Here is a 15,519-nt window from a genome sequence, read left to right as displayed (position 1 = left end):
AAATAAAAAATCGCTAAATTTATACACTAAATAAACTCTTTCTACGTTGTGTGTAACCCCAGATAATTTGACGTTTATGTGTTTTTATTAATTTTTCATTATTACTTTAACTGGGAGAAAAACACCGCATATTTCTTAAAGTCCACGAAAAGTTGTAAAATTTTGCTAATAAATGTAGTATTTTATAAATTAAAACTGTATCAATATAAACTTTAATATGTGCTCCTTCTAAATATCCTTAAATTTGTTAATAAAAAACTAGTATTTAAGCGAAAAAAGAAAAAAATAATTTTTAGAAATTTTCAAGACTAAACGCGAAAAAATCAAGAACAAGAAGAAGCATTAGCTAAAATTATGGATACCGACAGTGATGATGAGGGCTCCATTGGCAATGGTGATGGCGGTAGTCAAAGTAGCCAACAGGGCGAAGAAGGAGGCTTTGGAATGGACTTAACGGGTATTCTTTTTGGTAATATTGATTCAGAGGGTAAATTAATGGATGATGATGGTGGTGGAGGCTTCGATCCGGAATTTAGAGAACATTTGGGTTCATTAGCCAAGTAAGTTGTTTAAAAGCATTAAACAAAATTATAAATAATTAATTTTTTAATAGAATGGGCTTACATTCGATGTTGAATGAAGTTATCGAAAAAGAAGATATAGATGAAGAACTAGATGAAACAAATGAAAAAGAAAAAGAAACTGAAGAATCCAAAAAACCAATGAGTAATTTTGATGCTTTAAAGTCCGGTCTTTTAGATCCTAAAAATGAGCAAGAAGATGAAAACGGTGAAATTATTAAAGATGCTGATGCTGTGGATTATTCGGATATAACAGAACTATCCGAAGATTGCCCTAAGACTCCTCCAACACAGAAAACAACAGAAGAAATGGCGGAGTGTTTGCAAGATTTAGAAGATGCCATACCGGCTTCTACAGTGCAGGCTGATGTTTTCACTACCATTAACAAAGATGATAAGGAACTAATGCCTCCTCCCAGCATACCGGTGAGAAATAATATGCCAGACATGCCGGTTAAGAGTGGTTCAGATAGTGGCATGGATTCTGATACAAAGCAAGAAAAAGGTATGGTTAAATAAAAGAAAAGTTTTGAACCCAACTCAATAAATTCTTTTAGCACCAGAACGTAAATTAGATACACCCTTGGCTGATATGTTGCCCTCTAAATATGCCAATGTAGACGTGCGCGAATTATTTCCCGATTTTAGACCTGATAAGGTTTTAAGATTTTCACGTCTTTTTGGACCGGGAAAACCTTCAAGTCTTCCACAAATTTGGCGCCATGTTAAGAAAAGGAGACGCAAACGAAAACAGTCCCGTGATCACAAAGTACACAACCCCGGTTCAGATTCTACCAGCGATTCCGAAGAACCGCGCAAAAAAGGCTTTGGTATACATTATGGCCCCGAACCAAAACCAGCACAATGTCAATCGGATGATGAGGACAAACTATTGAGTATATTCAATGATGAGGATATTAAGCATGAACCAGAAAGTGGTGATAATAGTGATAGTAAACCAAAAATTGCCGATTGGCGTTATGGACCGGCACAAATTTGGTATGACATGTTAGAAGTGCCAGATTCGGGAGATGGTTTTAATTATGGCTTTAAAGTACGACACGAACATAAAAATCCCAAATCTATGCAACATATTAAAAAGGAAGAGCCTAAAGAAGAAGTGGTAGAAGAACCTTTAGCCGATGATGCATTTCTAATGGTCTCTCAACTACATTGGGAAGACGAAGTTGTTTGGGATGGCAATGAAATTAAAGCAAAAGTACTACAAAAGTTAAATTCTAAAACTAATGCAGCTGGTTGGTTACCATCTAGTGGCTCTCGAGCTTTTACACCCGCTGGAAAAACGTTGCCAGTAACCGCATCAACAGGTGGTAAAATAACAGGTTCAAGCAGTTCTTCTAGCAAACAAAAATCAAATCAAAAGTGAGTTATTCACTTTCCGTAATATGTTTTACTAATCATACATTCTTTTTAGCTTACCCAGCAAACCTCCTGAAGCTGTGGACGATACTTGGTATAGTATTTTCCCAGTGGAAAATGAAGAATTAATCTATAGCAAATGGGAAGACGAAATTATATGGGATGCAGAAGAGATGACTAAAATACCTAAACCTAAAGTTTTAACTTTAGATCCAAATGATGAGAATATTATATTGGGTATACCCGATGACATCGATCCTTCTAAAATTAATAAGAATACAGGACCGCCACCCAAAATTAAAATTCCACATCCTCATGTTAAAAAGTCAAAAATTTTACTGGGCAAGGCAGGTGTTATCAATGTTTTAGCTGAAGATACTCCACCGCCACCACCAAAATCACCGGATAGAGATCCATTTAATATATCTAATGACAGTTATTACATGCCCAAAGCAGAGCCAACTTTACGTTTGAAAGTGGGCGGTGGCAGTTTAATACAACATTCAACACCTGTCGTAGAATTAAGATCACCATTTATACCCACGCACATGGGACCAATTAAGTTAAGAGCATTTCATCGTCCTCCTCTAAAGAAATATTCCTACGGTCCACTTTCACAGTCAGTGTCACATAGTGTGTTGCCTTTAATGAAGCACATTGCTAAAAAGGCTAAACAACGTGATGCTGAACGTATTGCCTCGGGTGGCGGCGATGTATTCTTTATGCGTAATCCCGAAGATTTGAGTGGCAAAGATGGCGATATTATACTGGCAGAATTCTGCGAAGAACATCCACCCTTAATGAATCAAGTTGGTATGTGTTCAAAAATTAAAAATTACTACAAACGTAAAGCTACCAAGGACAATGGTCCACAAGACTTTAAATATGGTGAAACTGCTATTGCACACACTAGTCCGTTTTTGGGTATTTTACATCCCGGTCAATGTATACAGGCTCTAGAGAACAATATGTATCGAGCACCTATTTATCCACACAGTGTCAGCAACACAGACTTTTTGGTCATACGTACTCGCAACAACTACTGGATACGCGAATATAATGCCATCTTTACTGTAGGGCAAGAATGTCCTCTGTATGAAGTGCCAGGTCCCAACTCAAAAAGAGCTAATAACTTTACAAGAGACTTTTTGCAAGTGTTCATTTATCGTTTGTTTTGGAAGAGTACCGATAATCCCAGACGTATACGTATGGATGATATAAAACGTGCTTTCCCCGCTCACTCGGAGAGTAGTATACGTAAAAGGCTGAAACAGTGTGCAGACTTCAAACGTACTGGCATGGATTCAAATTGGTGGGTTATTAAACCAGAATTTCGTTTACCTTCCGAAGAAGAAATTAGAGCTATGGTTTCACCAGAACAATGTTGTGCGTACTTTAGTATGATAGCAGCGGAACAGAGATTAAAGGTGCAGTTTGTTATCTTAAGAGTTTTAAATTGGAGTCTTACTTTTTTTGTCTCTCTAACAGGATGCTGGTTATGGCGAAAAGTTCTTATTTGCTCCGCAAGAAGACGATGATGAAGAAGCTCAACTCAAGCTTGATGATGAAGTTAAAGTAGCACCTTGGAATACAACAAGGTTTGTAAATACATAATACTAATAATAGTCTCTAGACATAAATAGTTAATGCATTGTTTTACAGAGCTTATATACAGGCTATGAGAGGAAAATGTTTACTACAACTTACTGGACCCGCAGATCCTACAGGTTGTGGAGAAGGGTTTTCATACGTGAGAGTACCAAATAAACCTACGGTAAGCGTCAGAAATATCATTGTAAAATAACGATTTTTCATTGACAAAAATGTATCTCCAATATTAATTTTAGCAAACAAAAGAAGAACAAGAATCCCAACCAAAACGCACAGTCACCGGTACCGATGCCGATTTACGTCGTCTACCTTTACAAAGAGCCAAGGAACTGCTGCGTAAATTTAAAGTACCCGAAGAAGAAATAAAAAAACTCTCTCGATGGGAAGTCATTGATGTTGTTCGTACATTATCCACCGAAAAGGCTAAAGCTGGTGAACAAGGAATGGATAAATTCTCCAGAGGTAATCGTTTCTCAATAGCCGAACATCAAGAACGTTATAAGGAAGAATGTCAGCGTATATTCGATTTACAAAATCGTGTTTTGGCCAGTTCGGAAGTTTTGTCTACAGATGAAGACGAATCATCAGCTTCTGAAGAATCCGATTTAGAAGAATTGGGTAAAAATCTGGAAAACATGTTGTCTAATAAAAAGACATCTACTCAGTTGACGATGGAAAGAGAAGAACAGGAAAGACAAGAATTGCTTAAGAAAATTATGGAAGACGAAGAAGGCAACAAAAACAAAGGAGATAAAAATAAAGATGGCAATGCCGATGGTCAACAACAGTCTTTACAAAATTCAAATCAAGGTAGAATATTAAAGATTACCAGAACATTCAAAGATTCAGAGGGTAAAGAGTATACCAGAGTAGAGACGGTCAGAAGACAACCTATTATAGATGCTTATGTCAAAATTCGTACCACTAAAGACGAACAATTCATAAAACAATTTGCCACTCTGGACGAACAGCAAAAGGAAGAAATGAAACGAGAAAAGAGACGAATTCAAGAACAACTAAGACGTATTAAACGCAATCAAGAAAGAGAACGTTTGGCTCAATTGGCGCAAAATCAAAAGCTGCAACCCGGAGGCATGCCCACATCTTTGGGTGATCCCAAAACATCACAGAGTTCTTCGCACAAAGAAAGAGACAACAGTCATAAAGAAGTTAGTCCTTCAAGAAAGAAATTCAAATTGAAACCAGATTTGAAACTTAAATGTGGCGCCTGCGGGCAGGTTGGCCATATGCGTACCAACAAAGCTTGTCCCCTATACACGGGTACTCAAGGTCCACCTTCTTCATCCATGAATGTATCCATGGCCGAAGAACCTGAGGAGGAACCAGAAAGAGAAGAAGAGAGAAGAGTTGAAAAGAACGTAGAGGAAGATGATTTGGTAAATGTTGATGGTACAAAAGTAACATTAAGCAGTAAATTATTGAAACGTCACGATGAGGGTAGTCGCAAGAAAGCCCTACTGTTGAAAGTGCCCAAAGATGTTATGGGTAAAAAGAAAAGAAGAATGGCCAGTGATATACATTGTGATTATTTGCAACGACACAATAAAACAGCAAATCGCAGAAGAACTGATCCAGTAGTTGTATTATCTTCTATACTAGAAGAGATACTCAACGATTTAAGGGCTATGCCCGATGTAACACCATTTATGTTTCCAGTTAACGCAAAGGTAATTTTTTTCATAATAATTCGTAACAACGTAATCCATTATATGATGTTTTTTATTATTATTCCAGTTGGTTCCCGATTATTATCGCATAGTTACAAAACCCATGGATTTACAAAGTATGCGCGATAATATACGCCAAAAACGCTATCACAGTCGTGAAGAATTTCTAGCCGACCTCAATCAGATAGTGGAAAATTCGACTTTGTACAATGGGCCAAATAGTTCTTTCACCAACGCCGCTCAACGCATGTTAAAAAGTTGTTTTGATTTATTAGCCGAAAAAGAAGACAAACTTATGCGTTTGGAAAAAGCCATTAATCCTCTATTGGATGATGACGATCAGGTGGCTTTATCATTTATATTCGAAAAACTGCATGGCAAAATTAAACTTATGCAAGAAAGTTGGCCTTTCCTTAAACCGGTCAACAAGAAACAAGTCAAAGACTATTACACGATTATAAAGAAACCCATGGATTTGGAAAGTATTGGTAAAAATGTAGAAGGTGAGGAAAAAAAGTTTTTGAATTTTTATTTATTTAAATATTGTAAAATTTTTAATTAATTTATTTAATAGCTCATCGCTATCATTCACGTGCCGAGTTTTTGGCAGATATTGAATTAATTGCTACAAATTGTGAACAATACAATGGCAGCGAATCTCGTTTTACTAAAAATGCAAAACATATTTTAGAATATGCTCGATCACAATTAGATGAGGTGTGTATAATTTTTATTATTTATAAATTTAATATTTTTATATAAAGTGTAAAAATAATACAAAAAAATCGCCTTCTCTTTAATATTTATATAGTTTGCTGAGCATTGTACACAACTAGAGCAGAATATAGCAAAGGTACAAGAGCGTGCACGTGCTGATGCTGAACTTGATGATACCTGGGGTGGTGATGATCAAGACTATGATTACATGCGTACAAGTCGTTCTAGTACTCCTGAAAATGATTTTATTGATGTTGAGGGTAATGAAAGACCATCAACCTCAACTGCCGCTTCCTTCCAGCGGGGCATTGGTGGTCATATATCACTGACCACTGGACAATCTGCAACAGCACAAACACCAGATATGGCTCCACCGGTAGATATTAAACGTGGTCGTGGACGACCTCGCAAACATCGTGACACTGTGGAAGAGGGTAAGTTTGTATGTCTTTTACTTTTCATTTTTTACAATGAAAGTGAAATGTGTTTTTTTTTTATTAATTTTAATAAAATGCTTTAAATTAACAGCTTTTTATACTCTTCACCATTTGTAAAAACAAAATATTAATCAATTGTGATTTAAATAGGGATTTTTCAAATTTGAAATTGGAATTAAATTTGGTATTATTGCTTACATTTATCTAGGCCGATTGTTAGTTTTTGAAATGTTTCTTACTATTTTACATCTGTTAAAGAAAATCAATCAGTAGTAATATCTCTTTTTAAATAAATTCTTTGCATTATAGTTTAATTCAATAAAAATAGCTTTTAAAAAGAAATAATAAGTGAAGAGTATAATAAATTTGCTACGGCCAAGTCGTTTCTAATTTTTGTTTAATAAACTTAGATTTTATAAATTGATTTTCTTATATTTTTCATTTTAAAATTTTCCTGCTGCTTACTTTATAGATTTTTATTTTTTTATTTTATTTAATAAACTCTATTATATTTCTTATGGGTTGCGGTATATATATTTTTTTAGTTTTTATTTCTATTGATTTTTCCTTTATTATTTTATGTTTATTTTTTTTACAAAATCAAAAAACTAATCATCATTTTATGTAGGTTTGATCTTAACCTATATTTTATTGTTTATTTTAAATTTCTTCTAACAATCAACCATTAAAAAAAAACACCAACACTTGCCAAATTTTTTAGCAAATAATATTTTCCATTAATTACATTTTGTTTTTTTTTTTAATATAAGCGAATCTAAGTGGGAAGGTTTTGAAGTTTAAAGTTATTTTATAACAATTAAAGGAAAGATAAATCAGCAAAAATTTAAAACAAATTTTAATGGTCTTTTTTGCTGTTAAATTTTAATTTTCTTTGGAAATATGTCCGAATTTGTATTTAAATTATTTACCACCTTAATTTTATACTCTTGAGTTGGCGAAGAACAATTTAACATTTCAAATTAACTAAAACTATTGCAATTAAAGGGGAAAATATCAAGTAAAGGTATCTTCAAAACCATCGCATTCGTGTCGTCAACAGTTTTTTTTAAATTCTACATTAACAAAAATAATAGAATTTTTGAAAAAAAATCTATTTTCAATTATATTAAACTTTCTTTTCAAAAGAAAACAAATTTTGTGCCGTCGTCACATCATAATTAAATGTTGTAAATTGATATTTCTTCTTTTTTTAAAACAATAATTTAATTATAATTTTTGTGTTTTTTTCTTTTAATTTTTCTGTTCAATTTAATATTTTTTTTTGTTGTTTTTGTTGTAATATTAAAAAAATTTTTAAAACAAATTTTCTTTTAATTTATTCCTTCCTGATAAAAAAAAACCCAATAAAACAAAATAAAACGTTAAAAATCTCACATAAAATGAGAAACGAAACAACAACAACAAGCCAAACGAAACCAAACCAAAAATGCGTTACAAATTCTATACTTTTAGTCAAATTTAATCCGAATGCTGTTAAACGTGGTCGTGGTCGTCCCCGTAAGGACAGCCTAGCCTCAAATATAAGTAACCCACATAATTCCTCCTTTCTGGAAGAAGGTAAGACTAATAACTACTGCTACTACTACTACTACTACTACTACTTGCAAATAATTCAATACAAAAAATTCTAATCTAATGCTTAATTAATAATTAAATTAAATCAAATGCAACAATTCTTACTTTAAACACAAACACATACACAACATGTTCACTAATAATACCCAAACTTTTTCTTAATTGTAGACAAAATCAACTATTTTTTTTCTTCAATTTGTCACAATTTAGCACTTTCTTTAAACTTTGTTCACACTTTTGTTTTAAATAATATGTTGTTAATTGTTTATTATATCTCTTACGCTTTACTAATTCATACAATCATCATGTTATATACAATTTTTATGTTTATTTAAGCTTTTTTTAGAAATATTACTCTTTTGGTCCTTTTATAATTTTTTAATTAAATCATGTTACAACCATGTTATAAATTAAATTAAATTTTAATTTTTCAATTAAAATTTTTTTCAGAAATTTATTTAGTTTTTGAAATCGTATCGTAATTAATGTTGTGTTATATAGAGCATATTTTGGAATATTTTTATAGTCTACTGTATATATATCTGCATATATTTATTTTTCTAAAAAGAAAAACAAATTTTAAATTATGCGTTTGTACCTCATTAACATTTTATATCAATTTTTTATTTTAATAAATGTTTTGTAAAGTTTTTTATTTCATTTACATTTTTATTATACTTGTAAATTGTTTACCCTTTACCCTCTAGATCTGCAATGTTCTACGGACGATGATGAGGATGGCTTTCAAGAAGTCTCAGAGGATGAAAATAATCCCGCAAGTTACTTGGATCAAAGTGAACGGGCTAATTCTATGTCAAATGCTGGAGGCAGTGAGGGTGGTTCTGATTTTATAGATGCTGCTAATATAAAGACGGAAATGAAAATTGAACCGCCTCAAATGGGTGGAGGTAAGTATTAATCGCTTTTAATTAAAATAAAAACCTATTGCAACCTTGGTTGTTACTCAATTGTTTTTTTGTAAAAATTCTAATCTATTTCCTTACTTTCAGATGACTCTCTGGATTTGGATCCTAATTACGATCCATCCGATTTCCTTACAATGCACAATCGTATAGGCAATAATAATGATAATAATCAACAGCAACAAGACAATAAAATGTCTCAATATCTGCAACACGATGAAGCCCAAAACGAAAGTATTCAACAAACAACAAATCAAATGCCCTTAATGATGGGCTCAAATGATAATATGGGCATAGATGATGATTTGGCCATTTCAGAAAGTGATGAAGAGGATGATGGTAATGTGCGTGTTAAAAGAGAAATTTTCAACGATCAAATGGATGATGAACAAGATCAACAGCAACAACAACAGCAGCAACAGATGCAACAATCAATGATTGATATTGAAATGCAACAACAGCAACAAGAACAATTACCGATTCAGCCTTATGGTAATATTGATGTTGCAAAAGATGAGTATCAACAGCAACATCACCAGTCCCAAAATCAATCCTCCCACCATGATGATAATAATGATGATGACTGGCTAAGATTTTAAGATATGAGTTTTTTTTTCATAACTTTGTAAGTTTGGTTTTTGTAAAGTAAATAAAGTATGCTTAATTGATTTTTGTAAAAGATTTGATTCCCTTTTATTTATTGAAATTTCCAAAAGGAATGTTATTTTTTTAACGTTTCTCTACATTTTAAATCCATTTACATTTTAATTCGAATTTTTGTTTTGCTTTATCTAAACTTTAGATTCTAAAGCAACAACACTTTCTAATGTGTTCTATAATAAAGGACTAGTCAATGCGATTATAAAGGTTGAAGCAACACTTGTTTTGGGACAAGTCATACAGACTTTAACTACATTCTCTTGTCTATTTGCAATGTATTTCCAAATTCAATCTCTTCGAAGACCAATAAAAAAACAAGGCCATGAGGACGTTATTAGTTAATTAAATGATAAAATGGTTAACATACAAAGTAAATATTGAAATGACTAAATTAAGTTCCAAGATGTTATAATGCATCCTCTAAAGTCTTAAATAAAAACCATCAACTCCAACTGATCAAAAAATAACAATTAGAGATCAAAGATTCAGCCATTATAAATATATCACATTTCTATTGATAAACTTCAAATAAAGTCTACTGAAAAATATTTGATTTTCTTTTTAAATCATCTTCTCTTTTTTAATTGCATTGAAAACTTTTAGAAAATTCTTAAATAAAAAATCTATATCTCTAACACTATTCTTAGAATACGAAAATTGTCGTAAAATATGCAAACATTTTTTACAAAAGTTTAAGATGTCCGGTTACTTGATCGATAGCTTCAACAGCAGCTGGGCCAATGGCCAAAACAGTCTTCGAATTAGGTTCAATCTGTGTGCGGCCGGCATCACGAATCAAACAGGTATTTAGATTTTTAGCTTCAGCTGCTCTTTTAATAGCCATCATTTCAGCTTCACTATCGACTCTTAAAGCAATTTTAGCACAGCCAGAATTCTCCCAAGCCCTAACCACACTGGGTATTTTACGTACAGCCTTTTGATAGGCGCCTACAGCACCGTGACCACATTGAGCAGCCACTTTACCCTTGCCCATCTTTAGATCATTACGTACCACCAGTACCATTTTATAGTTGAAACTAAAACTTGTATAAAGCTGAAAGGGGATTGTTTGTTAATTATCTTTCTTTATATAAATTCCATTAACTAAATAACTTACCGGTTCATCCTTTGTTTCGCTGGATCCTGCTGCTCCCTGTTCTTCTAATTTTTTACCGGCTTCATTCTCCTTAATGTCATGTCTTTTAAGGGCATATTTATAACCCACAAAAAATGATAATAATACAGCTATTCCATTTACTATTTGATTTGTATCTAATAATTTAGTATCACCCATTTTTTATTTGATTTTATTATAAATATAAATTTTTCTTAAAAACTCTGAAACCACATTGGGTCTTAAATCAAAGACCTGCGCCGACAAAAGTTAACGACATAAATGTGACACTGAAAATTTCAGCGGCGTCGTAAATACAATGTAATGCGCCAAATGTTTCAGTAAAGTTATCAAGTAGTAGTTACAATTAAACTTAAAAATAAAACAAGTAGGAAAGCAAAGTCGGGCATGGCCGCCACACGATACCCTACACCAATCAGTATGTTAAACATGTCAAATGGCCTGTCCTTACAAATGTTGAATTAATCGTGTTATTATTGTTAAAGCGTGTATGCAAGCTTAACACAGAAGGACTGGCATAGCTCTACTTGACTCAGAAAATAATTTTGACCCGATTGGTGTAGGACAAATATATTTTTGTGTTATAAACATCAGCACTAATGCATAATACAATCCCCACTAAGGTGTATAGTATAAATAATTATTGTTTTAAACAAAGAATTCTCTAATACTTAAATTTTGTTTTCGTGTTTTTGGTTAAATGAAAAATATCATAGTTATGAAGTTAAATCGTGACTTCAATGTCTGCAGACCTTCATTTGTTTTCATTTTACTGTTTAGATTTCTACTAACAATTATTGGCTCTCTATATTAAATTGTTTGTTGGTTAACGTTATTGTGACTTAAATACAACTATGAGTTGTAGACCAGAATAACTGTATTTATATCCGGTGGCAACACTGTGAGTTGATCTGTCGACGAAACAATTTAAAAGCCATCGGCGTCGAAAAATATTATATATATGTTTATTCATCAAACAGTGGACGCCCAGTAGAACGAATGCCCTTTATTACGAATTTCTATTTGATAGTCCAAATGACGCTGAATTTTCCAAATTTAATGTTCGTGTCACTACAATATTTCTCATATGTATTAATAGCATCATACTAATATTCTAGAAAATAATTTTGGTATTTTGATATGATATCTGTATAAGTATTCATATCATTTAATTTGAGCTATAGAAAATTTAAATTTTTTAAACGAACTTTCTGGATGCTACGGTTTAAATATGCAAAAACTTGATAAATCACATAATTTTGAAATTTTGTATAAAAATATTATAATTTATATAAAACATGTTTTTAGATAAAAATTAACCATATATTTTTAAAATCTACTATTAGAAGAATTTATTAGGATTGACACGAAAGAATAAATTTCGCTTTTCAAACACCAATATTGTCGTTAAAAAATAAATAAAGTACAAAATTTAAGCCGCCTTCCAACTGATTTTAAGCCGCCGCCTGAGTGTCTTGTGTTAGCCGTCGCCGTCGGTAATGTTTTCTGGCAACACTTTCAGTTGACGTGGTATAAAAACAAGCGGCTTTTTTACAAGTCAGAAAATTTTGCAAAAAGCCAGGAAAAAATTGAAATAGTTTCTTAAATATATTTAAAATTTTCAGGGCAGTATATCTTTAATAAAAAAACAACAAAATGGGTTTAGCTGAGACACTGCAAATCGATGAAATGGTGCAGGACTTCAAGCGCATGAATAAACGTCAGGTAAGTGTTTGGAAAGCTCAACCAAAAAAGTGGCTTTCACACATACATGAACCTAATGAAAAAGAGAAAAAACATGTCAACGAGATGAAATGATGAATGTTTACCACATACTAGTGCTACACGTATGCACTTGAAATGGTCATGTCACAAATAATGAAACACATTTCTATTTATACTTTGTGGTCCTTTTTTTAGTCACTGTATCAATTCTTGAGTTTTGCCATGATTGTTTCATCCGCCTTGATGATCTGGAAGGGGTTAATGGTGGTAACTGGCAGTGAATCACCCATTGTGGTGGTTTTGAGTGGCAGTATGGAGCCCGCATTCCATAGGGGTGATCTATTGTTCCTTACCAACTACAAAGAGGAACCAGTACGTGTAGGTGAAATTGTTGTCTTCAAAGTTGAGGGTAGAGACATACCCATTGTGCATCGTGTTATTAAATTACATGAAAAGTATGTAGCAAGAACTGTCCTTCTACTCCCAAAGTACATATAACATATGTTTTATTTTGTCTTATAGGGAAGATGGTTCCGTTAAATTTTTAACTAAAGGTGATAATAACAATGTAGACGACAGAGGTTTATATGCCCCCGGCCAGTTGTGGTTGACGAAAAAGGATATTGTAGGTCGTGCCAGAGGGTTCTTACCTTATGTTGGTATTATAACAATATTTATGAATGAATATCCTAAAGTTAAGGTACTTTATTTATTTACATTATACTTTAAAATGTGAAATTAATTTATTATTCTATTTCACAGTGGGCGATTTTATCGATTTTAGCCATTTTTGTTTTACTGCATCGTGAATAGTGTGTCCCACTAGTTATACCTTTTAAATTAAATAAGACTTGAAAAATCTGCTGCAACTACAAAATACAAAATTTTCAAAACAAAGCTCTCAAATACACACAAAGAGGAAAACAACGCAAATTTTTTTTAATATTAGTATTGGTTTCGTTTTTTTGTTTGAATTAATTTTGGAGTTTGAGCTGAACAATAACAAGAAATTTTTAATAAACTTTGTTTACTTTTAATATGTATTAATTGCCTTAATTACTAATACAGTGTTCAATTGAAAAAACTCCAAAACTTGTTTCGAAATTTATTTTTAAGTCGAACATAACTTATTGTTTATCTATTGTTTTTAGTTCTCAAAAAAAAAAGAAATATTTCAAGGAATTAAAAAAACTGCATTTTAAAAATTTATAAATGAATAAAAACGAATTTGATGGAAATATACACTGATTTAATTTTTCAAGAATTATTTAAAGTAAAAATTAAGAAATGTATACTGAAGCCGAATTACCACCTAAATGGTCGAATAAGCTTTGGTAACGAAATACCATTTCGATATCGAAATTAAGCTAAAATTTAAATTTTTTGTCGATAATCAAACTTTTCTACTTTCTTTTACTTTTCTGCATTCCGATTACGTTTCCGCACTAAGTTACGACGCATCAAGGGAAAATTGATATATAAACAAAAAACTAAATCGCAAGAAAAAGAAGAAGCAATATGATCACAACTACGGTTTTGTTAGTAGTTATTAAAGTGACGGAGTTTCGTATTGAAATGCAGGATGGGGTGATTAGTTATATGTATTATTTATTGTCCAGTCTATTTTCAAAAATTGTCCAATTCACAATCTCTGTTGTACGGTTGTATCATAGTATGTCGTAATTTTTATATAATTGATTTGTTTTAGTATCAAAAATTTTTTATGACATCCAATATACAATGATACGACATCAATTATGAATTGGACAAATGTCTATTACTTTCGTTGTACGATTGACGTTCTAAATACGAACTGCGCCACCCTAATTTACATATCGCTTATTTACTATAATACTGGCATAATCCAAAATTAGGACTTTTACAACTGAATGCTGAAAAATATTCAACCCTATTCTGCATTTCATTTACATTTGCGCATTCAGTTACGCAACGATTGAAAATTGGTATGCCAACAAAAAACGGAATCGTAAGAAATATGATCGTGACTACGTTTTTGTTAATTGTTATTAAAGTGACGGAGCTTCGAAATTAAATGCAGTTGCTGAACGGAGGAAATTTTGATTCGAATTGAAATGCCTATTTTCAACAATGTACGATTTTTCGGTGTACGATTGATTTTTTGTTCTAAACGTCAAAACCTAATCTCAATTTTTAACGAAGTTGTATATTTGAAATGTAAAAATTATGTTTAAGTTCAGGTCAGAAACATACTTCTATTTTTCAAATCCGTAGATCAGTTTAACGGCTAATTCTAAAAGAGTAAATTGTTACAAAACATTCAATGCGGTTTTACCCGAAACCAAGTTTTTTGATTTATGTCTATTAGTAAATAGGGGGAAATATTTCTAGAAAACTACAAAATATGCATAAGAATGACATGAAATTTTTTACAATTGTTGAAAATTTTCTGTAAGAAATACTAACAGTTCTTAAAAATACTAACATTTTCGATGTAACCAAAGTTTTTAAAAGCACTAAACACAGAACCAAAATACTATATTGACAACACCGAAAAGGGCATAAAGCTTAATTTTTCTCCACAGATAACATTTTCTCTTAAAACGACTCACAGTGAAACACGGATACAAAACTCAGTGTAAAAGAATAAATAACAATAACTATTAACTAATAAATAAGTAATATTTTCGAATTACGTTTAAAATAACTAATAATATTAAGTTTTTGTACTTAATGTGTAATTTATATTAGAATATGTATTCTGGAAGAGCATCCTTTTAAAATGCCTCACAGTGAAACACGCATACAAAATTCGGTGCAAAAAATAATTTTAAATAGAAATTAATAAATAAAAAATATTTTATATGTTAAAATAAAGTGTTAAATATGTAATTAAAAATATTAAATTGTTGTGGTGTAAAAGTAAATTCCGGTTTAGCAAATTTTTATTTGTTTGTTTTCTTTTGTTATGTTTGTTTTTGTGCTGTGAAGATGGACAATGCATTCACATGCATACATACATTCATACAAACATATAAAATCTGAGAATGGAAGTGATGTACATCTGTGATTTGTTTGTTTAAAAAA

At 31.8% G+C, this 15,519-nt stretch overlaps 3 protein-coding genes across 4 annotated transcripts; 2 read left to right on the top strand and 1 right to left on the bottom strand.

The window, feature by feature from the left end:
- Positions 1 to 96: 96 nt before the first annotated feature.
- On the top strand, positions 97 to 9,614 carry LOC111684809 (transcription initiation factor TFIID subunit 1). 2 transcript variants are annotated; one of them, XM_023447020.2, is made up of 13 exons: positions 97 to 560; positions 614 to 1,086; positions 1,139 to 1,964; positions 2,017 to 3,388; positions 3,450 to 3,559; positions 3,624 to 3,735; positions 3,809 to 5,260; positions 5,328 to 5,763; positions 5,835 to 5,977; positions 6,072 to 6,411; positions 7,888 to 7,992; positions 8,718 to 8,918; positions 9,021 to 9,614. In XM_023447020.2, the coding sequence occupies exons 1-13, from the start codon at positions 355 to 357 to the stop codon at positions 9,530 to 9,532; spliced, it is 6,288 nt and encodes a 2,095-aa protein (XP_023302788.2). In that variant the 5' UTR covers positions 97 to 354; the 3' UTR covers positions 9,533 to 9,614. The 2 variants fall into 2 exon arrangements, with proteins under 2 accessions (XP_023302788.2, XP_023302796.2); XM_023447028.2 differs by lacking the exon at positions 7,888 to 7,992.
- Positions 9,615 to 10,146: 532 nt separating this feature from the next.
- LOC111684827 (probable peptidyl-tRNA hydrolase 2) lies at positions 10,147 to 10,988 on the bottom strand. Its single transcript, XM_023447039.2, has 2 exons — positions 10,711 to 10,988; positions 10,147 to 10,647 (listed from the first exon to the last, which is right to left on the bottom strand). Exons 1-2 carry the CDS (start codon positions 10,885 to 10,887, stop codon positions 10,276 to 10,278), a joined length of 549 nt encoding a protein of 182 aa, XP_023302807.1. The 5' UTR covers positions 10,888 to 10,988; the 3' UTR covers positions 10,147 to 10,275.
- A 1,246-nt stretch (positions 10,989 to 12,234) lies between these two features.
- On the top strand, positions 12,235 to 13,706 carry LOC111684671 (signal peptidase complex catalytic subunit SEC11A). Its single transcript, XM_023446890.2, has 4 exons — positions 12,235 to 12,453; positions 12,649 to 12,908; positions 12,976 to 13,153; positions 13,216 to 13,706. The coding sequence occupies exons 1-4, from the start codon at positions 12,385 to 12,387 to the stop codon at positions 13,264 to 13,266; spliced, it is 558 nt and encodes a 185-aa protein (XP_023302658.2). The 5' UTR covers positions 12,235 to 12,384; the 3' UTR covers positions 13,267 to 13,706.
- Positions 13,707 to 15,519: the final 1,813 nt, after the last annotated feature.

Source organism: Lucilia cuprina, chromosome 4 (genome assembly GCF_022045245.1).
Source record: "Lucilia cuprina isolate Lc7/37 chromosome 4, ASM2204524v1, whole genome shotgun sequence".
Lineage (NCBI taxonomy): Eukaryota > Metazoa > Arthropoda > Insecta > Diptera > Calliphoridae > Lucilia > Lucilia cuprina.
This window is presented reverse-complemented; position numbering and strand designations above follow the sequence as displayed.